Source organism: Diabrotica virgifera, chromosome 4, assembly GCF_917563875.1.
Source record: "Diabrotica virgifera virgifera chromosome 4, PGI_DIABVI_V3a".
In the NCBI taxonomy this organism is placed as follows: Eukaryota; Metazoa; Arthropoda; class Insecta; order Coleoptera; family Chrysomelidae; genus Diabrotica; species Diabrotica virgifera.
Genome location: NC_065446.1, coordinates 66,350,446 through 66,374,942, shown reverse-complemented (window position 1 = coordinate 66,374,942; position 24,497 = coordinate 66,350,446). Strand labels below are relative to the sequence as shown.

The 24,497-nt window shown below is 33.8% G+C and overlaps 1 protein-coding gene across 2 annotated transcripts in view; it reads left to right on the top strand.

Annotated features, from left to right (window-relative positions):
* Window positions 1–24,497, top strand: part of LOC114334390 (leucine-rich repeat and calponin homology domain-containing protein) — a 290,806-nt gene that overhangs the window by 138,685 nt on the left and 127,624 nt on the right. For both annotated transcript variants that reach the window (XM_050648230.1, XM_050648229.1), the window contains exon 2: window positions 21,525–21,721. In XM_050648230.1, coding sequence (XP_050504187.1) covers window positions 21,525–21,721 — 197 coding nt within the window. The remainder of the gene's footprint in view (window positions 1–21,524; window positions 21,722–24,497) is intronic.

Genomic DNA, 24,497 nt, shown 5'->3' with positions numbered 1-24,497 from the left:
GAGATTTTTTATTGAAAATGGACATGTGGCATTTTTATGGCAGGAATATCTTTAAAAAAAATAACAGTGAAATTTGTTCGCCCCATAAACATTTTATTGGGGTTTTGTTCCCTAAACCCCCCAAATAGTTGTGTGCGTTCCAATTAAATTATTATTGTGGTATCATTAGTTAAACACAATGTTTTTAAAACTTTTTTGGCTCTTCGATAAATCAGTTTTTATCGAGATTAAACATTTGTAAAATAAACCACATATTTTCAAATGGTTAAGTAAAATTATAGAATATTATTGTAATAATAATATTACCCGGTCTCTATAATCTTACTTAACCATTTAAAAATATGGGGTGTTTTTTCTTCTTGTACCTTTCCTTTCTCTAATTTTTCCAAAATATTACTTGACATTTTGCATTTGTCCATCTTCTTCTTTATGTGCCGTCTTCTACCGAAGGTTGGCGACCATCAAACGATAGGTTTCTCTGTTTTGTGCCGCATGTATTATGTTCATCTGTCCATCAACTACTCTTATTAATCCTCGTAGTCACGATTCTCTGTTTTGTATCGAAGATGACCTAACGAACTTTTTAATGGACCACGCTGATCCGGAATTTGACCAGTGACAAACTAAGAAAATAATGACGAGGTGAGTAATAGAGAATTGCTTCACGAGACTGAATCTGACAAACTGCTATAAACTTGAAATGATATTTCATTATAACAAAACAAAAAATATCTGACGTAGTTGACAAAATGGCACAGCAATACACAACACAGCGCCAAGCACGCAGATGGCCCATGGTAATGTTTTATCACCTAATAGATATTTTAGCAATAATCGCTTTTAAAATTTGGAAAATAAGAAATCCAAATTACGATCGGAAACATTTGGATGCAAGACGAAGTTTTTTATTAGACTTAGAGAACTTGTTATATGATGAAAATTGCATATCCTAAATAGGATGTTTCTGATGTTCCACCTGTAGTTAACAGAGCTACGGAACAATGTCAGTGATACGTGATACCTATGCCAGAGAAAAAAGACCGAAAGTTCCGGCATTACTGTATTGGTATGTAAAAACTTTGTGTGTGTTGCTCACTCTGAAAAATTTCATTTATTTGTCTGGCAACGGTAATTTTTTTAATGAAGAAATAAGTACTTTGTAAAGTTATACTTCATAGTATAATAAACAAGTTATCTTTCAAATCAATATCCCCGACGTTTACTATAAAAAAATAAATATACGGATGTTCTGCAAATGCACAGCGCACTGTTGTTTACGTGGGGTCCGGACAAATAATCCCCGGACAAAAAATCCCCACAAATAATCCCCAGACAAATCATCCCCGGACAAAAAATCACCACAAAAAAACCGGACAAATAATCCCCACAAATTTTTTTGGACATAATATCCCCACAAAAAATCCCGGACAAAAAATCTCCAAGAAATATTTACTGCCGAATAGTTCTCTAAAAGTTTTCCCGTGAACACAATCGACGCAAATGTTTTGCATCCTCAGTGCATGAGAGTACAGTACAACCTGCCATATCCGGACCTCCCCATATCCGGACGGTTCTGCGCCGTCCGGATCTACCGAAATCTACCGAGAAAGGCAGTCCTGCTGTTGGACAACGCACTAAAAGAAGAACTAAAAGATGGCGAAATAATGTATTATAGAATCTATAAAACGTGTCTATCGACGAAAGTTATTGACGGCGTTGATTACTGGAATGTATGAAGGAGAAAACGTTTCAGAGACTATAAAAGAAGTAGTGGTCTTGATATTCGGATTCTTTCATATCCGGATCGGTCTGTCGCCACATTGATCCGGATATGGCAGGTTTGACTGTAGTTATAGACTGGGAGATATTAGTTCAGCCACGATTTTCTGAGTCCTGCATTTTGCAATACTGGAAATTTAGAGGAGGTACTTACAATTTGTGGAAATGTCCACGGGTTTCCTGTGACATTTTCATGTGAAAATTAGATTTTCCATGAAAAAAGAATGGTGTGTTGCAATGAATTTCTGAGTCCTGCCATATCCACAGAATAACAGGATACTATCGATTTTATGCAGAAAATTTTTAGGGCAGGAGAGTTGCAAAATGGGTAAGGGGATTTATATACATATACAAACACGTAATGAAAATAATGAAATTTTCATGATTTTCTGAGTACTGCCAATTAAATAAATTAAACATAAATCACGTTCAATTTACTAAAATGAACAGGCTTTTTTTGCATTACAATCAAGATTATCGTTTTCAGGACCAACAATGATCATCACGAATAGGAAATATTTTTAACAGAGCGCAAAGCAGAGTGAGCAAGAGATTTAAGCGAATAATTACAACATGATTTCTAGAGCCTCAGCCATTCCCCATATCTTCTTCGATTTTTGAAAAAACTCACAATTGGAATTTGAAATGTTTTGAACAGAGTTATTCAGAGTGAGCAAAAGATTTAAGCGAATAATTACAACATGATATCCATATAGTGCGGCCGATATCTGAAACAATTGCACATTTAATGATACAAGCATATAATTTGGACCACATATACTACACATATAAAGGTTTAAATTTAGATATGAGGCCATTTCAGATTTTGCCTTTTACAAAAATGGCGGGCATTCAAAATGGCGGCTATACATATGTGTTTAATAGTATCATAACTTTTGAACGAAAAGCCCGATTTCAACCAAATTTGGTATATAGGTTCTCTTTCTGATTTATAAGATGGATGTGGTGAACCAGAAGAATCGGTTTACCAGAAGTTGTGTTTTTACTGGTTGTTTATGTAAAAATATGTTTTTTTTTTCAATTTTTTCCCTCTGTATATATTAATTTTTCAAAAAGGTAATACCGCAATTGAAAAGAGCGTAAAAATATTTTGTAGAAAATATTTTGATCTTTTTAGTTATGTTAATTACCATTTAACAAATGCATAACGTATCTTCACATGTACCTAAGTGTGGCAGATTCGTGCAAATATTATAAGAAATATTGTGCATTTAATGGTAGAAGCATATAATTTGGACCACATGTACTAAGCACATTAAGGTTCAAATTAAGATATAAGGCCATTTCAGATTCTACCTTTTACAAAAATGGCGGGCATTCAAAATGGCGACTATACATATGTGACTAATAGCACGATAACTTTTGAACGAAATTTCCGATTTTACCAAAATTTGGTATATATGTTCTTCTTTTGATGTGTAAGACCAAGGTCTTGAACCGGAAGAATCGATTTACCAGAAGTTGTTTTTTACCGATTTTTATGTAAAAGCATGTTGTTTTTTTACCAATTCTTTCACCCTGTATATATTAATTTTTCCAAAAAGTTAATACCGACGTTAAAAAGGGCGTAAAAATATTTTTTAGGAAATATTTTGAACTCTTTAGTTATGTTAATTACCAATTAATAAATGCATAACGTATTTTCACATGTACCTATTCACCCATGTGCGGCCGATTCGTGCAAATAATATAAGAATTATTGTGCATTTAATGATAAAATCATATAATTTGGACCACACACACTACACACACAAAGATTCAAATTTAGATATGAGGCCATCTCAGATTTTGTTTTTTTTTTACAAAAATGGCGGGCATTCAAAATGAATCTGCCGCACATAGGTACTAGGTACATGTGAAGATACGTTATGCATTTATTAAATGGTAATTAACATAATTAAAAATTTCAAAATCTTTCCTAAAAAATATTTTTACACTCTTTTCAATGGCGGTATTACCTTTTTGAAAAATTAATATATACAGGGTGAAAAAATTGAAAAAAAACCAACATATTTTTACATAAGAAATAATAAAAACACAACTTCTGGTAAACCGATTCTTCCGGTTCAGGACTTCAATCTTATCCATAAAAAAAAAGAACCTGGATGCCAAATTTGGCTGAAATCGGACTTTTCGTTCAAAAGTTATCGTGCTATTAGTCACATATGTATAGCCACCATTTTGAATGCTCGCCATTTTTGTAAAAGGCAAAATATGAGATGGTCTCATATCTAAATTTAAACTTTTGTATGTGTAGTATATGTGGTCCAAATTATATGCTTCTACTATTAAATTCACAATAATTCTTATAATATTTGCACGCATCTGCCACACATAGGTACATGTGCAGATACGTTATGCATTTATTAAATGGTAATTCACATAACTAAAAAGTTCAAAATATTTCCTAAAACATATTCTTACGCTCTTTTCAATGGTGGTATTACAATTTTGAAAAAATACTATATACAGGGTGAAAAAATTAGAAATAAATTATTTACATAATATAAAACAGTTTTACATAAAAAACCAGGAAAACACAACTTCTAGTAAACCGAACCTTTCAGTTCACGACAACGATCTTGTAAATCACAAAAAGAACCTATATACCAAATTTGGTTAAAATCGGACTTTCCATTCAAAAGATATCGTGCTATTAGTCACATATGTATAGTCGCCCATTTTGAATGACCGCCATTTTTGTAAAAGGCAAAATCTGAGATGGCCTCATATCTAAATTTGAACCTTTATATGTGCAGTATATGTGGACCAAATTATATGCTTGTATCATTAAATGTGCAATTCTTCATAATATTTGCACGAATCTGCCGCACTAATAGCCTCAGCTCATTCCTCATATCTTTTTTGAAAAAACTCACAATTGGAATTCGAAATTTGGTAATCGAAATTACAATTCATGCTTAATTTTAATTGCTAGTGATTATTTTCGTGCCGAAAAGTGATTTAATGGCGATTGCTATAACTCTCATGCACTGAGGCTGAAAAATATTTGCGTCGATTGCATTCACGGAAAAACTTTTAGAGAATTATTCGGCAGCAGGTATTTCTTGGGGATTTTTTGTCCGGGATTTTTTGTCCGGGGATTTTTTGTCCAGGGATAGTTTGTGGGGATTTTTTGTCTGGGGATTTTTTGTCCAGGGATAATTTGTGGGGATTTTTTGTCCGGGATTATTTGTCCGGGGTTTATTTGTCCTAGCTTCGTTTACGTAAGAATCTAGGCACGGTTTTACTACGGTTAAACAGCCACATCTCGCATGTATGGATGTAAAGATCTAGTGTGAGTGCTTTACTAAATACTCGTAGATCACTGGCTAGTTTTAGTAGTTTAACAAAAGAACACCATCTTTCTCATACTACACGGTCAATATTAGATGCCAAAGCATTTAATTCTATGAAGAATGAATTAATATTTATTAAAGGTCCTAGTCTCAAGGTTTGGTCTCTTTGATGAAAACAACTTCTATAATTGGCCAAAAAACATTAATGACAAACATTTAAAAATATGTTTAAACAAGTAATTAAAACAAATATCAATACCGATATTTAAATGTAAGCAATACCTAATTATTGTGGATATTACTAACTTATCGAATGCAGTGGGTATAATAATACCTGTCATTTTTTATCAGCGATCAATACCAAGGTAAGTTGTTACCTTGAATATGAGGAAAACAGTAACACTTGATGTAATTATAATTTTTTATCGATAGGTGGAAATATAGTAAACGTATTAAAAGTTTGCCACAAAATACTGTGAAATAATCAAGATCAATAATTGTCATCAATAATAGTTGATGTAATTATGTTTTAGGGATACGTGGAAAATAGTAAACATGTTTAAATTTTGCCAGAATATGTTGTGAATAAACAAAAGTGTAACATTTTACCTATTGATATCAGTATCGTTCATAAAATAAGGTTCCAATTATCCGAGGCAGTAAGGGAAGGTTTGATGGGTTACGTAGGAGCACTACCATAAATCGTTTTTTTTTTCTGTAAGTATCGAGACCCGTTTGAATCAGAGACATACATCGCCCACCAACTCTATCGTGGGCATCGCTTAGGCGAAGCTAGGACAAATAATCCCCGGACAAATAATCCCGGACAAAAAATCCCCACAAATTATCCCTGGACAAAAAATCCCCGGACAAATAATCCCCGGACAAAAAATCTCCACAAAAAATCCCGGTCAAATAATCACCACAAATTTTTTTTGGACAAAATATCCCCACAAAATATCCCCAAGAAATATTTTCTGGAGAATAGTTCTCTAAAAGTTTTTCCGTGAATGCAATCCACTCAAATGTTTTTCAAATGAGAGTTATAGATAGCAATCGCCATGAAACCTCTTTTCGGCTCGAAAATAATGAATAGCAATTTTAAGATTAAGCATGAATTGTAATTTCAATTACCAAATTTTGAATTCCAATTCCATCTCGAAAACTTCAAATTTTACATGACAAAAGAGTGTGACTTTTTTCAAAAATCGTGGAAGATATGGGGAATGAGCTAAGGCTGTGGGAATCATGTTGTAATTATTATTATTCGCTTAAATATTTTGCTCACTCTGCTTTGAATAACTATGTTCCAAACATTGCGTATTCGTGATGATAACTGCTGGTCTTAAAAACGATAATCTTGATTGTAATGCAAAAAAACCTGTTCCTTTTTGTAAATTTAACGTCAAAAATATTTAGTCATCATCATCATCAATATCGTTATAACACTTCGAGAGTCTTTGTCGCGTTTGCTATTGCCTTCCATGTGTGTCGGTCCTGTGCCACTATTTCCTATTGTCTCACTCCCATTTTCTCCAGATCTTCTCTCACTTCATCTTTCCACCTTTTTCTAGGCCATCCTACAGACCTTCTCCCATCTGGCCTCTTCCCGAGCAGCTATGTGTGGTTTGATTTTTGGATAAATTTTTCGCATGACATATTCTAAAAAACAGCGTTTGATATTTTTCCCCCTATTCTAAGTTGTGCAAAGGAGTTACATACATTTGCGTTACCGCAGTGAGTTTCTTGGGTACGCCCAGCTCATATAGTGTTGGACGATTAATTTAATCATAAGCCTGTTTTAGGCTATTGATTATGTACTATAGAAAGGAACTACAACGTTAACGGGGTTTTATTATTTTATATGGTCAATGAATCTCTATATATGAAAAAACCGCGGAGTGCTACCATTTAAAGGGCTGCGTTTTTGAGAAATGTGTGAATTAGTCCCTGGGCACAGGTTACATTAGGGTGAGTTCTATGCACTTTAGGTACAAACACGTCTATATAAAAATTGTTTCTGGTTAAATGTCCTATCTAAATATAACTTTTTAAATTCTAAGACACTTTTTTTTACAAAAATATATTCAAAATAAAAAGCACAAAGAAACCCAAAAGAAAGAAATTTTGTTTTTTGTCCCATAACTTTTGTCCACGGGGATATAGGTATAGACATTGCTTCACAGAAAAAAACTTACATATTTTCTCTTTAAAATAATGTTTCGTAGAGGTCATTAGGATTTACAGTTTTCGAAATAATATTTTTCAAAGTTCGTCACTCACAGCAATTTTGGGCAATTTTTCTTGTTATTTCGCAAATATTGTTCTGATAACTTTTTTCTACGTACCTTTAGGCATATGCAATGGTACATGTAAGAGGAATAGAAATCAATTACCTTTAAAATGTTCTACTGTATAATGTTGTACGACTTTTTTAAAGAGGTTATCTTTTTCAAGATCGAGTTTTTATATTTTTTACGATTATTTTTTAAATTTCCAATTATAACTTTTTTTTCTACAGTTAGTTATATACCTATTATACAGTGCTAGTCAAAAGTCCGTACCCCCCTCGTATCTTTTGAACGGTTATCCTTATAATAGTGAAATTTGGAGGCAGGAAATAAACGGACGTAGGCTTCTTACCTAGTCATGACAGGTGACGTAATAGTGACAGGTGACTTTACAACGCCACTGTGACAGATAATTTTAAATGGGACCTTATGGCAAGTGATACCTCATTTAAAAGGTATTGAAAATACCTATTCAGTCATACTAATTTTTTTGGGTATAAGTTGATTTTGATTTTGGTGAAATAATGAAACAAATATAAAATTGTAGTTTCGCATTTAATTAATAAAAATTCAAATATCCGCCTATGGTTTTTTTGTCAAAAAAGTTGATGTTTTTCAGCTCTCTAGTAGTTTTTACGTCAACGTTAACCTTTTTGATAAGTAACCATAGGCGGAGGTTTGAATTTTTATTAATTAAATGCGAAACTACAATTTTATATTATTTCATTTATTCGTTAAAATGAGCTTAAACGCAAACCAAATTGGTATGACTGAATAGGTATTTTCAATACCTTTCAAACGAGGTATCACTTACCATAAGGTCGTATTTAAAATTATCTCTCACAGTGGCGCTGTAAAGTCATCTGTCACTATTACGTCACCTGTCATGACTAGTTAAGAAGCCTACGTCCGTTTATTTCCTGTCTCCAAATTTCACTATTATAAGTATAACCGTTCAAAAGATACGAGGGGGGTACGGACTTTTGACCAGCACTGTATAATAAAAAAGAAAGCTTATTCTGTTTACTTTTAAATGGTGTATTATAAAAAAATCTAGGATTATTTGTTGAATAAGATATGCTTTTTCAAAATGTAATAAGTACTTGCAACGATTTTTGATTTTAGTATTATTTTTTAAATTTCTCATTATAACTTTTTTATGTGATTGTGTGTTATGATTGAATCTTATTTTTTATAGGTAATACCGTAATACTTTGGATCTACTTCACTCTACCGGGCAAAATATGGATTAATTCAAATATTTACTGTCAAAGCTCGTGCACCACAAGCTTTGCTTGAAAAAATAGCATGTAAATGTACCAAAGGATGTACAAAAAACTGCGGCTGTAGGAAGATAGGAATTAGTTGTTCAATATTCTGCAAAGGGTGCATGTGCATGAGTACTAATTGTGGGAACTCTAAGATAACTGAGGTGTCAGGGGAAGATATTGAAGCTAATGCTAACGAAGAGATGGACTTTGATTTTGAAAATTTTTTAAATGTCAACGTTTAAATAATTTTAACTAAAGTGATGTTTTCTAAGATTAATGTTTATGTAATTTTTGTAAAAGAAAGCCCTCTTTATTGATACCTATAGTATATTCATGTACAAGAAAAAAAAGTTATAATGAGAACCTTAAAAAATAATCCTAAAACCAAAAATCGTTGCAAATACTTATTACATTTTGAAAAATAATATCTTATTTAAAAATAATCCTAAAATTTTTTGTAATACACCATTTTAAAGTAAACAAAATAAGCTTTTTTTATTATATCATATTATACCTAAATGTATAAGAAAAAAAATTATAATGAGAAATTTCAAAAATAATCGTAAAAAATAATATTTTTTTATATTAGGTATAATATATAATATAATATTATATTATATATAGTATATATAATATATTATATAATATTATTTTATTTTTATATTATATTATAAAAAATCGTTAAAATTATAAAACCTTGAAAAACCATAATCTCTTTAAAAAAAAGTCGTACAATGTTATACAGTAGACCATTTTAAAGGTAATTGATTTCTATTCCCATTACGTGTACTATTGCATATACCTAAAGTTACGTAGAAAAAAGTTACAGAACAATATTTGCGAAATAACAAGGAAAATTGACCAAAATCGCTGTGAGTGGCGAACTTTGAAAAATCATATTTCGAAAACTATAAATCCTAATTACCTCTACTAAACAATATTTTAAAGAAGAAATATGTAGGTTTTTTCTGTAAAGCAATGTCTATACCTATATCCTCGTGGACAAAAGTTATGACACAAAAAACAAAATTTTATTCTTTTGGGTTTCTTTGTGCTTTTTCTTTTGAATATATTTTTGTAAAAAAAAGTATCGACTTTAAAAAGTGATATTTAGATAGCAAATTTAACCAGGAACAATTTTCGTAAAAAAACAAAGCTAAACATTCGTAATAGGACAAAAGCTTTGAATGGATGCACACAGATAATAGGCCATGTTTTGAACATGTTCCCCATATCTTCCACGACTTTTGAAAAAACTCACATTGTTTTGTCATGTAAAATTTGAAGTTTTCAGCATGGAATTGGAATTCGAAATTTGGTAAAATTTTGGGAAAACTTTTGGAGAACTATTCGGCAGCAAATATTTCTTGGGGATTTTGTGTCCGGGGATTTTTTGTCCAGGGATAATTTGTGGGGATTTTTTGTCCGAGGATTATTTGTCCGGACCCCGTAGTCACAGAACAAAGTGCAGTCACGACAAGTGTCAGTTCTAGTGAGGCTTATTGGTGATTTTCTGATTGAGTATAGACATAGACGTGCATGTGTTTGTGTGTGTGTGTGTGTGCGCGTTCGTGTGTATGTGGGTATGTATCACGTATAATCAACAAATCGATAGTTAATGAAATAACTACATCAGTTGATCTATTCTTCCACTCAATGGTTCTGCTGGCTGCTGATCTGAGTTCTTATTGTTCCTCTTTATAAGCTATTCTGCTTGTTCATTGGCGGATTGATTCCTCTATAGAAGGTTGTCACTTCATCTTTTGCACCGTCGGCCGATACTTCTTTTATCGATTGGTGATTTATCTCTTGCTATTTTGACCACACGCGTTTCCCTCGTTTCGCTTATGTGGTTATTCCTTTTTTTGTTGGTTTGAGCTGATCTGAATGTGTTCAGTAATTTATTCGTATGCTAAGTGCACTTCGCTTGTAGAAACTGCGAAAATGTAGAGTTAAAAAAAAAGAACTTAAGAGGGAAAGGTTTAAATGAAGAAGACTCTATGGACAGAACTGAGTGGCGAAGAAGAATGGTAAGGAACAGCTATCTCTGAAAAGAGAAAAGTTGAGGAGGAGGAGGAAGATCATCATTATAAAAATATCTGTTAAAATATTTAGCTAGAGAGTTTAAATGAAATTTATTAAAAAACCAACAGAAATATATACCTGATTTTTCTTTTTTATTATGTATTTTTGTTATTATTCTAGTCTAAAAAAACCCGTCAACATAAAAAAGAATAATCAAATGAGATTTTTGGTAATTTTTGCGTAAGCAATATATTATTTAATATGTCTATTATTACCTAAATTACACACAATTAACCGCCCACGTTGTGTTTCTTTCAATTTGCAGGAATTGTTAATCTTGGACTACATTTTTATGAAAACTATCGTTGAGAAAAAGAAAACAATAAAATTAAAGTAAGTCGTTTATTAAGGGATCCTTAGCAAAAATCGAATGTTTAAAAATCTTCGAATAAAATTCAAACAAACATAATTTTGAAAATAATTGTCTAATTAAAAAAATATTGTGAGTATTAATAATGGGGGTTGCCGCCTCTGGCCCTAAGGACTTCTTGGAGCCGGTTCGGCAATCCATTCATGATATCCTGCATATCAGATTGGGGATATTGTGCCACTCCTCTACCGCAGCCGTCTTGAGCTCTCCAAAGGATGTAGCGGCTAGTACTCTTGGTCTTACCTGTTTTTGAGGTTGTCCCAAATGTGTTCAATTGGGTAAAGATCGGGACTGCGTGCCGGCGTGCACTGCAATTCGAGATGACCGCTTCATTGTCAGCAACGTATTGAGAAATCGCATTTGCACTGTTCTGAAGCTCGTACTCGTCTTTTTGAGGTGAGAAATGTTAGTTTGAGTGGACGTACCATTAGAAGAAGACTGACAGAAAGAAATCCGAACGTTTATCAAGATAAAGGGCTTTTTTCAATAATTTTATTGTTTTCCCTACTAAACAAACAAAACTAAAAAATTAATTTGTTTGGTTTTTTTTTCTAATTGCATAATTCGAATACAAACGCTTCTGTTAAATGAACTCCGTGCTTTTTGCTTACTCATTTTAGAAAACCAACAAACTTTTGGGGTCACTGCACAGTATTCGATATTTTTGATGCAAACCATAACGATGATACGCAAGCATGATTTGCTAATGGCCGTAACCACAACGCGGATAAAAATAAATAAATCAGAAATGATTGATAAGCTTCATATTCCATTTAAGATTGTCTATAAAAGTGGCTCGTTACATGTAATATATCATAGTATTAATCCTGTGTCTTATCGATATAGATGTATTAGGCATAGTGAGAAATTTGTTTATTCGTTCGATGAAAAATAGTTCGACCCAAATATGACTAAAAGAAAGTAAATGAAAAAAAAAAATTAATAGAAGCATTGGAACAGTTCTACAACGGCTTTTATGAGTAAATGACATTATATTTCTTCTCTAAGGTTCAAAACAGACGGACCACACTGCAGCGCTACTAGACGAGGGCATTTAGCACAAAATAAATAAATTTTTAAATACAGCACATAGAGACTTGCAGTTTTTTGCATTATGTTCATGATGACCTCAGGAAAAAAGTCTACTATTCAAAAATGGGTGGAAATGCATACTTGCACTGTAAAGTGCATAAAATGCATCCAAAATTGCATAAATATAAAAATAAAGTCAAAATCAGTATACTAAGGAACAAAATTTATTATTTGGGGGGTTTTTGGGGTCACTGAATACGATTACGCAATTAGAACTGACCCCGGATCACCTAGTGCCCAAGGTCAGTGCAAGATACGTCATCTTCTGGAGTTTCGATGGTTTTCGGCATTAAATCGATGCACACGGATTACCTACAGGTTTTAAGGGTCACTAAGTACTAACATGCCATCACAATTGACCTACTGAGTAACTGGTGCCCAGGGTCGCTAGTAAGCCACGTCATCTTCTGGAGTTTCGAGATATTGCGGCACTAAATTTATGCTATTGGACTATTCGGGGGGTTTTTGAGGTGGTTAAACACGAATGTGCCATCAGAACAGACCTCTGGATCACCTGGTGCCCAAGGTCATTGCAATGGACGTCATCTTCTGGACTTTCGAGGGCTTTCGGTATTAAATTGGTGCAAACGGATTACTCGGGGGGTTTTTGAGGTCTCCAAACACGAATATGCCATCAGAATTGAATTCCGGAGTAACTGGTGCCCAGGATCGCTACTACGGCACGTAATCTTCTGGAGTTTCGAGTGTTTTCGGCATTAAATTGATGTAAACGGATTACTCACGGGTTTTTTGGGGTCGGTAAACACGAATATGATATCAAAACTGAACTCCGAAGTACCTGGTATATTCGAATTTAGCGACCTCAAGAAACCCTCAGTAATCCATTTGCATCAATTAATGTCGAAATTTCTCGAAACTCTAGAAGATGATGTCCCTTGCATTGACCCTGGGCACCAGGTGCTCCGTGGGCCTGTTCTAATGGCATATTCGTGTTTAGCGACCTCAAAAACTCCTAGAGTAATCCATTTGCATCCATTTTATGCCGAAAACCCTCGAAACTCCAGAAGATCACGTGCCCTAGTATCGATTCTGGTCACCAGATACTCCGGAGTTTAATTCTGATATTATATTTGTGTTTAGCAACCTCAAAAACACGTAAGTAATTCGTTTGCATCAATTTAATTCCGAAAGCCCTCGAAACTCCAGAAGATGACGTCCCTTGCAGTGATCTTGGGCACCAGGTGATCGAGAGGTCTGTTCTGATGGCATATTCGTGTTTAAGGACTCAAAAACCCCCGACTAATCAATTTTTATCAATTTAATGCCGAAATCTCTCAAACTCTAGAAGAGGACGCCCCTTGCAGTGAGCTTGGGCTCCAGGTGCACAGGGAGTTGGTGTTGATGGCACATTCGTGTTTAGCGACCTCAAAAACCCGTAGGTAATCCGTTTGTATCAATTTGATACCGAAAGCCCTCGAAACTCCAGAAGATGACGTCCCTTACAGTGGCCTTGGGCACCATTTGATCCTAATGCCTATCCTGATGGCATCTTCGTGTTTAACCACCTCAAAAACCCCCCGAGTAGTCTAGTTACATCAATTTAGTGCCAAAATCCCTCGAAACTCCAGAATATGACGTGCCTTAGTAGCGACCCTGGGCACCAGGTACTCCGGAGGTAAATTCTGATATCATATTCGTATTTAGCGACCCCTTAAACCATTGAGTAATCCGTTTGCATCGATTTAATGCCGAAAATCATCGAAACTCCAGAAGATGACGTCTCTTGCACTGACCTTGGGCATGAGGTGATCCGGGGGTCAGTTCTGATTGCGTAATCGTATTTAGTGACCCCAAAAAACCCCCAAATAATAAATGTTGTTGCTTAGTATCCTGATTTTGACTTTATTTTTATATTTATGCAATTTTGGATGCATTTTATGCACTTTACAGTGCAATTATGCAATTCCACACATTTTTGAATAGTAGACTTTTTTCCTGATGTCATCCTGAACATAATGCAAAAAACTGCAAGTCTCTAGGTGCTGTATTTAAAAATTTATTTATTCGGGTGTTTTTAGTGCTAAATGCCCTGGTCTACATATACGCTGTGGATCCACAAAGTAGTTTCCGATGATTAGGTTCAAAACAGACGAACGACCATTTACGAACTATTTTTCATCGAAACGTTACGAAACAGACAGTGGCCAGCCACAGTCGCTCATCTGGGATGAAACGTCCACTCCACATAAGAACCTCCACCCAATCATCGGAAACTACTTTGTGGATCCACAGCGTAGCGCTGCAGCGTGGTCCGTTTGTTTTGAACCTGAGATTTTTTCAAGTATGTATGTATTTATATTGTTATCTCTAATGTTACTATTAATCTCTAGTAGTACTAACTATAGTTCTCCAACCTGTTTTAGGACTCATTTGTTCACTTGAATTTTTATTTGAACGTTATGAACCCTCGCTTAGGCGAAATGCCTCTTCAAGGTAGAGGATTATTGTGTAGAGATGGGTTCAACATCAGCCTTCATTCCCAACACCTCCATGTCCTAGCTTCTCTCCTTCCCTTGTTTTCTTGTACCAAGCCTGTCACGAGAGTAAAGCATAGGTTGCTGGATACAAATTATAAGAACTCTTACCTGCAATATAGGAATATCTTAAACACTAACTGTTCAAAAAACTATCCAAAGGTACTAACAATTTTATTATGAGAGAAAATACAAATAGATCAAAACAAACTAGGAAATGCAGAGAAACAAAATTAACATAAACAAATGGATCCAACGAACTAGATCATAGAGAAACAAAATACATACAAAATAACTACAATATTACTTAGTAGTTACTAAGTCTTTCAAATGTCTATGTCCACTATTGTCTAAGTCACTGCCACGCAGATCCTGAATGTGGAGATGTGGCAACCCTAAGATCTAGGCTACCAGAAAACGATGCGAAGAAACATACGACACTTTTTTTCACAAAACACTAAAAAACTTGTAATTAGTTGCTTTTTTTAACAAAGGTGGACAATCTTTGACAGATTGGTGAATACGTGGAGTAAAATCCTTGACGGATTTTTTAAGGGTTTCTGCTAACAGAGATGTTGCGTCAACCTCGTCTTAATGTACGGAAGTTTTTTTAACATGTTTTTTAAGTACACATGAACACTAAACACTGTTGCCTTTTATATATTTACAATGTTGGCAATGTTGTAAACGGTGGAGTTGGAGTTATAAATCAGTCTCTTCTAAATTTTTTGTTGATTGTCAAATATTGTCTTCCTCAAAAATAATTATTTCTATATTATTCATTGCATTTCTAACTTTTCTTTTCATAGAAAAATCTGATTTTTTAAAACAATTTCCAAAACACTATTCTAGTCATCTATCCAGCTAACATAGCAATCCAGTCTTTTTAATTTACAGATGTGTTTAATATGTCCTTTTAGTATGAAAAACATTTAGCTTATAGTACATTTTTTTTCAACAAACTTCATGCATATTCTCTTGTTTAAAAATAAGCACATCTACTTTAGATGATAACAAAAATGTCTTGTTCCACATTTTTATTGCAAAAAAGCGGCTATTATGTTCATGAATGAATGGATGAATCCGTTGATAGTGTCGACATTATGTATGTACATCAATAATTTAAAGTGAATTGTTTGTTAGGCCTGCCTGAAACATGACCTTGCTCTTTAATAAATTGCATCTAATCACTACTTGATTAGTATACGCTAAATATCGCGTCTATTTTGATGCTACAAGGCACTACACTATTGGATAATTAACAGTTGCTTATTTATGATTTAATAAAGAGAAATGCTAAATAAATTTAAAAAAATATGCTTCTGATTGTAAATGTGAGTTGTAAAAGCCTTTATTCATTTTAAGGTTTAATATAATGTATAAATGTTCGGAAAGGTTTCGACTGTTAATACAATTAAACCTAAGATGGAGATGCATGCAGTAGAATTAGGGCTAGATGGATGAAGTGGAAAGAAGCGAGTAATGTGTTGTGTGACAGAAAAATTCCAATGAAGCTGAAGGGAAAATTCTATAAAACAGCCATAAGACCGGCTAGGATGTACGGAACTGAATGTTGGGCAGTGAAAAAGAAAGAGGAACAACGAATGCATGTGGCGGAAATGAGAATGCTTAGATGGATGAGTGAAGTGACAAAGAAGGATAAAATTAGAAATGAGTATATTAGGGGAAGTCTAGGTGTGGCACCAATTGATGCCAAAATGAGAGAGCATAGGTTAAGATGGTTTGGTCATGTTCAACGTCGAGACGTTAATCAAAAAATACGAAGAATAGCTGAAGTGCAGATTCCTGGAAGGAGTAGGAGAGGAAGACCAAAGAAGACCTGGGAGGAGACGATAAGGCAGGACATGTTGGTAAAGGGGATTAACATTGATATGACCCAAGATAGAATTGTGTGGAGAAATGCAATTAGGGAAGCCGACCCCACATAGGGATAAGGCAAAGAGAATGATGATGACCAGGCTTCCGAGTTAAACCTCGTCGATTGTCGTTGTGCCGAGCTTTCGACATCCTTTCTGATGTCTTCCTCAGGGCTTCCGGGGTCTCAGTCTCTTGAACCCCCAGACACACACACTCTTCATTACTGACTTCACTACTGCAGTAGTGGGTTGTGGGCTTACTACTCTGTTGTATCCTTCTTGTAGGCAGATGTCCGCCTGCGAAAGTACTTCAGACCTGTACCTGTGTATCTCTTTCTCACCTTACACTTATAATGATATGCGGAGGTAGGAAGTCCAGTACAGCTTCCATAACTGCTGTTACTGTGCGCCTCAGATGCCATGTAATGTCCAGGCAAACAAGTATTTTTACGTTACTTAATTTAACTTTTTTCCTCCACCGATGCATATTATGTTATTGTTGGATTTATACCATGTTATACAGGGTGTCCAGAAACTCTACCAACAAACGAAGACATGAGGTTCCTTAGGTAATTTTAAGACAATTTAACCAAATTCACCTAGTCCGAAAATGTTTCCTAAGAGAGCTAGAGCTCTTTGAAAATGGTGTCTTGTAATTAGTTTTTCTTAAATACCTCCAGAACGCTTCTAGTTAGAAAAACAAAAATTGGTACGCATATTTATCTTCCAGAGATAAATCGATTCCATCCATTGGGAATTTATAGTACCGGTCATAGGCATCCGTTTTGGGTAGGGTAACGGTTATTTTATAGCATAACTTTTTTGTCTTTAAATTTTAAGCATTTTTCACTTTAGATTATTAAATTGTGAGGTATGCTAGTTAGTACTAAAAGGTACTCTTTATTAAAGTCGGTAGGACACACCGTTTTCTAGAAATATTTGAAAATTTTTCGTCTCCTGAATTTGAAAGGAAATTGAAAAAATTAAAAAAAAAACGGTATATTTTACCAACTTAAAGAGTAAGTAACTTTTACTTCTATAGAATACCTCATAATTTAATAATCTAGTGTCAAAAATGCTTAAAAATTAAAGACAAAAAAGTTATGCGATAAAATAACCGTTGACCTACCCAAAACCGAGGCATATGACCGATACTAGAAATTCGCAATTAATAAAATTGATTCATCTCTGGAATATAATTGAACGTACAAGTTTTCGTTTTTCTAAATAGTTTTTTTTTGAAATTTGTTTTTGAAATTTAAAACACGAAAAATTTTCAAATCGATCTTTCTAGAAAACGGTGTATCCTATCTACTTAAAACAAGAATACCTCACAATTTAATAATCCAGAGTCAAAAATGCTTAAAAGTTAAAGACAAAAAAGTTATGCGATAAAGTAACCGTTGCCCTACCAAAAACGGACGCCTATGACCGGTACTAGAAATTTGCAATGTGGGAATCGATTTATCTCTGGAAGATAAATAGGCATACCATTTTTTGTTTTTCTAAATAGAAGCGTTCCGGAGGTATTTAAGAAAAACTAATTACCAGACGTGCGTCATCTTCAAATAGCTCTAGCTCCCTTAGGAAGCATTTTTGGTCTAAGTGAATTAGGTTAAATTGTCTTAAAATTATCTGAGGAATCTCCTGCATTCATTGGTCGGTAGAGTTTCTGGACACCCTGTATATCCAATATAACATTTTTTGGTTGGTTTTATATTATTTGTTTTATTTTTCCATGGAGGTGTTTAAAGCAGTCACGCTGTCTTGATAATTCGTTATATCTGCTGATTTTAAATAAACTTTGAGTTCCACTCAGGTTTAGAGGACCTAAAGCATGTAAATTGCTTTTTATTTTTTTATTTTTCCGGTTTTTTATAGCGTTATCCGCCTTCCGGTTCCCAGTTTCCAGCTTCTTCGTTTATTCCATTCACCAGGTTGAAGATTCCTTTCCGACATTGCCTTGTGAATGCCGCCTAGCCAGGTTTGTTTCGGCCTTCCTATCTTCCTTCTTTCCCTTGGCGTCCATTTTAAGATTTGTTTTGGCAGCCTGTCATCGTCCATTCTTTCTGCATGACCATACCAGATCAGTTGTCTCCTTTGGATTTCTTCCATGATGGCTGACTCAGTTGTCTCCTTTGGATTTCATCTATGATCTAAATAGCTCCTTCTGGTAAATTTTCTGATTTTGGCCTTATGCAGCTTGTTTGGTTTGTCTTTTCAGCCGAATCACCTTTTTGATTGTTTAGTGTAGTTGTCTAATGCTTCATCTATATCGAAAAATACACCCAGAATTACATCTTCTTGCTTAATAATGTGCCTATCGAGCAGTTTGTCTAGAGTCTTTAGTACAACTGATATCAAATTTATTAGTCGCAAATTATTAAAAAAAAACAGTTGAAAAGTAGTTTCATTTGCAATCTGTTTACAAACAGTTTACAACCTAAATTAAACTGTCTCCGCCCAAGGAGCTAATGTCTCCGCCCAGAGTTATATTTTTTTGTTCGAGCAGTGTGTAATGATTTTACTATGTTGAGTTTTGACGAAAAGGACATGATTGATTACTATGAACAAAATACATCCAACTCCCACTGAAAACTGGAAGCACGTTGCCACTAACGCCTCTGCCGACTTGAGTTGAACTACGTTTTCTCAACGTAAACATACAAATTTAATTTTGTTAATTTTTGGATAATTAATTAGCTAATCTTGGTAAATTGTGTTTGTATTTTTACATAAAATGTCTAGGTTAAAAAAATAAAATAGGTTCGGTAAAATGGATTCTCAGCAAATACCTAGGATGGCAACAATATTAAGTAAAAACTGTATTACTTTGCCTCCATTCACCACGATGAGAAAGTCTTTAGCTGCAATTTCGTTTTACAAGAAGGCTAACCGCAGACTGTATAGGAATAGTATATTATACAACAAGAGAGAAAAAAGACGTATTTCTCACGAACGCAGAAGTTTGTTGCAAATCAAGCGAGGGAGAAGTATGTCGTTTTCTCACGTGTTGTACACTGTACTTTTTCTATGGATGCGTTTTTGTCAAGAGTTCAATCTTCAAAATTAAATAATTTAGGTGCTATTATGTATATTATATGCCAAAATTGAAATAAAATACATATTATACACATATGTAGGTATTTACTATTCTTAATATTTATATACTTTTATTTATTTAAAATTATAGTTACCTATTTCTTAATAGTTATAGTGAACAGTTTTGAAAGGTAATTCCTGGTAGGTTTTGATTTGACACATTTTATTTGACAAAAATATTATTTGTGTTTGTATTGTGCATGTTACCATGGAAACCGCGATTCTACGTATGGAACCCGTGAGAAAAATATTTCTCACTGCAATGGCCGACTTTTCTCACAGCCTGAGAAATTGTTCGTTTTGAATGTATGTAAGTAGTGAGAGAAGTTGCACATTGTATAGCATCCATAGAAAAACTTATTTTCTATTATTAGGGCTAAGGATACACCTGCTAGTGTAAAATTTAGGTGAACTTGTAAAGGGAGCTTCAGATTAAATTAATAATATATTTACAAGGTATTTTTAAAATTATATACAAGAGACTGTTGAAAATGTTAAAATATAATTTAAAATTAAAATGTTACTTACAAGAAACTCTCGAAAATGTATGTACCTACAAATTGTCACAAAATTTTTATAGATAAATATTTTGATCTTTTAATAAAAGCGTATGTAATAAATAAAATTAACGATAGTAAAAAGGAAAAATTATGTAAATTAAAAACTAAGAATATAAAATTAAAGAAAATAGCTCACAACTAAATTTGTATTTTGATTTAATCCTATAAAAATACCTTTCTTTTAAATGCATAGTTTGTGGTTACAACCCATACCACTAGATGGCGCTATTTTGTTTGCTTCCACAGAATTAATGGGAAATGTCAAGAGTTGTATGTATTATCGTCTAATGTATTTGCTATGAGTACAACAGAGTTCGTAGAGTTTAGAGGGAATGTTGGGTCCATCCCTACTTCGAAAAGAATGCAAAATGGTTTAATTCTCAAGCCGAACTCAAACGAGTCGTGTAGGTACTTGAAGAATAATCGTTACTTACGTTTACTTGCCATGTCGTATGAGTGGGTTACTAGTACAATTATTGAACTAATTGTCAAGTACCAATCATAGTAATAATCATAGTACATACATACTACTAATTGACAAATAATTGCACTAGTTACCCACACAAACGACATGGTAAGTAACACAAGTAACGATTATTCGCCAAGTCCACGAGTCGTTTTAGCCTGGCTTTAGTAACTCATTTTAACAGATAAAGTTAGTAAAACAATTGGACTGAAATATACGGTGAAATTGTGCGTAAAACATAAAAAGATAGAGTTACAACTTGCTACAATAAAATGCATCGCAACTCTGACCACAGGAGGAGGAACGAGCAAAGGTGAGTTTTAAGCCCCGTTTTCACGCTACGTCTTATTGTACGTTTTGTGTGATAGGACAAATCCTATACAATAAAATGTGGCGTGTAAACAGCAAAACGTACGTTTTGTCGAATCGAAAAATGTCTAGGATTTGTCCTATCACACAAAACGTACAATAAGACGTAGCGTGAAAACAGCAAAACGTACGTCTTGTCGAATCGAAAAAATTAAATCCACTTATTGACAAAACGTACGTTTTGTATGACCCACAAAACGTACAATAAGACGTAGCGTGAAAACGGGCCTTTAGACTGATTGAGAGGGTGAGTTTTAGACTGATTGAAAACCAGTTTCATTCTGATTGCCTCGTGGGCGAATCCGTAGTCCTCTATGCTACACATGTCACGAAACTGTTGCTTTAAAACAGTTTCTTCATGTGCGATGGCCTAATCAGAACATACTATAATTATTATTGTTAAATTATTTCTTCAACACATAATAATTTATATATCTTTTGTTTCAGATTTGTCAAAAAATCGGTTTTGCGAGTTACCGGAAGAAGTTTTGAGTTTCCATTTTCTAGAAAAGTTGTGTTGTTATCATAATGCAATCCGCTTTATACCTGATGCAGTGAGCAGTCTTCAATGTTTAAATTTCCTAGATCTCAGTAGAAATCAGCTGACGAGTCTTCCGAGGGAATTATGTCAGTTGCCAATTGAGGTAAGTTTGTAACAGATATGAACATATTATGGATAAACAATTATTGTCTAAGTCCGAAATCAATCAATGATACCCATTATAACGTGCAATAAAAATATGTACCGTAATAATAGTATATTACTTTATGAGGCGGAGAAGCATGACTTTTCTTGACGCGCCCGATATTACGCGCCGAACGAAGTGAGGCGCGTAATAGAGGGCAAGTCAAGAAAAGTCGCTTCTTTGGCGAATAAAGTATACTATTTTTTCTTCAAACGTAGCAATTTTCAACCATAAATAGTACAATTCATACGCTATTTTTACTCGAAATTAACTGTGACAACTATCAAAGTCGTCTAGATGTTAGAAATTAAAATAATTAAGTCGTCGGAATGATTGCTGAAAGTTGTGCTCGACCATCAGTATCATCAACAATAGGGCTTTTCATTTACAGTCATTTGTTTCGAGCTTCTGTCATGTGTCACATAATATTACTATATCTACGTCATACGTTATTGGTATATAGTATATACCAATGATACAAACCAAAGACGTACGACGTAGATATATTAAAATTATGTGACATATGACAGAAGCTCGAAACAAATGACAATCGATGAAAAGCCCTATTACCAATGCGTATCAAGAGTCGGGAACATTTTTGCACGGTTTCAATTTTGAAAATGCCTCATTAACTAATTGTACTTTTAATATTACTATAAATAAAAATAATGTTTAATTGTTGTTAATGACATCTGTATTGTTGCTTTGTGACATGTTTCATATTGTTGCTATGACAACATTTTTCCCACCGCCGTAAAGAAATGGGAAAAAAACTGCAGCCGGCGGAGACATCAAACTTTGACAGGATCAAGTTAGATAAGTAATGTCATCATTATTTGACGTTTGAAGAAAAAATAATTTATGAATTTCTGAAAATAATAATCAAACATAAGAAATATGAGCGAGACAATAGCAGGAAGTGTATAACGTGTCAAAATAAAAAAAAATCCCTCAAAGACAGTGCCGTAAATATCCCGCAAAAAACGGTGATATATAATCAAAATTAGACGGAACTATTAAGGTAGTCGTTAGACTACCCACCCAAAAAGAAGAAATTTAAAATTAAGAAAAAAATTAATTATTATTATTATACATATTAATCTACATAATATGTGGTATATACATATTAATGCCAAAATCTTATAGCATGAGTTAATATGGTTAGACCACCTTTAAAGCCGAGATGTTAATGGCCTAATACCGCAATACAAAGAATGTGCCGCAGTACAAAGAAAAAAGTGGCAAGAAACCAGATCCGACACAGATCTTCAAAACTATATGGTGGCGAAAAAGGAAGCGAAAGTAGCAGTAGCAAAAGCCAAAGCAGAAGCGTATTCAAACCTATACGATCAACTTGATACCAGGGAAGGCGGAACGAAGATATACAGGGTGTTTCATTAATAATTGTTCATATAGTAACTGGAGAAACCTTAGCACAAAATACGAAGATTTAACCTAAAACACTTAAATAAAATGTAGTTCCTTACTGAGTTACAGGGTGTTTTATCTAAAAACTTAAAAATTATTTTTGCTCAGCATTTTAAAACTATTCGACGTATCCTATTCATACTTGGCAGGAATTATAGGTACTGTACAAACTACTAAATTATGTTAAACAAACGTTTCTGGCTACTACCAGAGGCGTACGACAGGGGAAAGTGAATGGTTGACCCTTATCAAATTCTACGCCACTGGCGGAATTGCCATTTAAGTTCAATTTTTAGATTCTCCAGTACTTTTTATGAAAATAATATACTATTTATTCGTAACGATAAAGTCATTAGTTTTCGAGATTCTTGAAGTTAAAATTGAAACGACACGGTTATTTTGATTAATGTATTGTGTAGCTTCATTTTTAATTTCAAATATCTCTAAAACTAATCATTTTATCGTTACGACTGAAGAGTATATTATTTACATAAAAAGTATTGGAAAATCAAAAAATTACACGAAAATAGCAATTTCGTCAGTGGCGTAGAATATGGGAAGGGTCAACCAGCCACTATCCCCTGTCGTACGCCTCTGGTAGTAGCTAGAAACGTTTATGTATCTTAATTTAGTAGGGTGTACAGTACCTACACTTTCTGCCAAGTATGATAGGGATACGCCAATTAGTTTTAAAGTACTGGGTACAATTAATTTTTAAATTTTAATCATATGAATCATATCATAAATTAATCAAAATAACTGTGCCGTTTCATATTTAACTTCAAATATCTCGAAAACTAATAACTTTATCGTTACTAATAAAGAGTATATTATTTTCGTAGAAAGTATTGGAGAATCTAAAAATGGCACTAAAATAGTAATTCCTCCGGTGGCGTAGAATTTAAGAAGGGTCGACCATTCACTATCCCTTGTCGTACGCCTCTGGTAGTAGCTGGAACGTTTTTTATCATAGTTTAGTAGGGTGTATAGTAGTCGCACTTTCTGACAAGTATGAAAAGGATACGTCGAATAGTTTTAAAATGCTGAGTAAAAATAATTTTTAAGTTTTTAGATAAAACACCCTGTAACTCAGTAAGGAACTACATTTTATTTAAGTGTTTTAGGTTAAATCTTCGTATTTTGTGCTGAGTTTCTCCAGTTACTATATGGACAATTATTAATGAACCACCCTGTATAAAATAGCCAAACAGAGAGCAAAGAAAGCAAAAGATTTTAATCAGATTAGGTGTATCCGAGATGAAAATAATAAAATACTAGTTTACGAAAGGGATGTCAAAAAGAGATG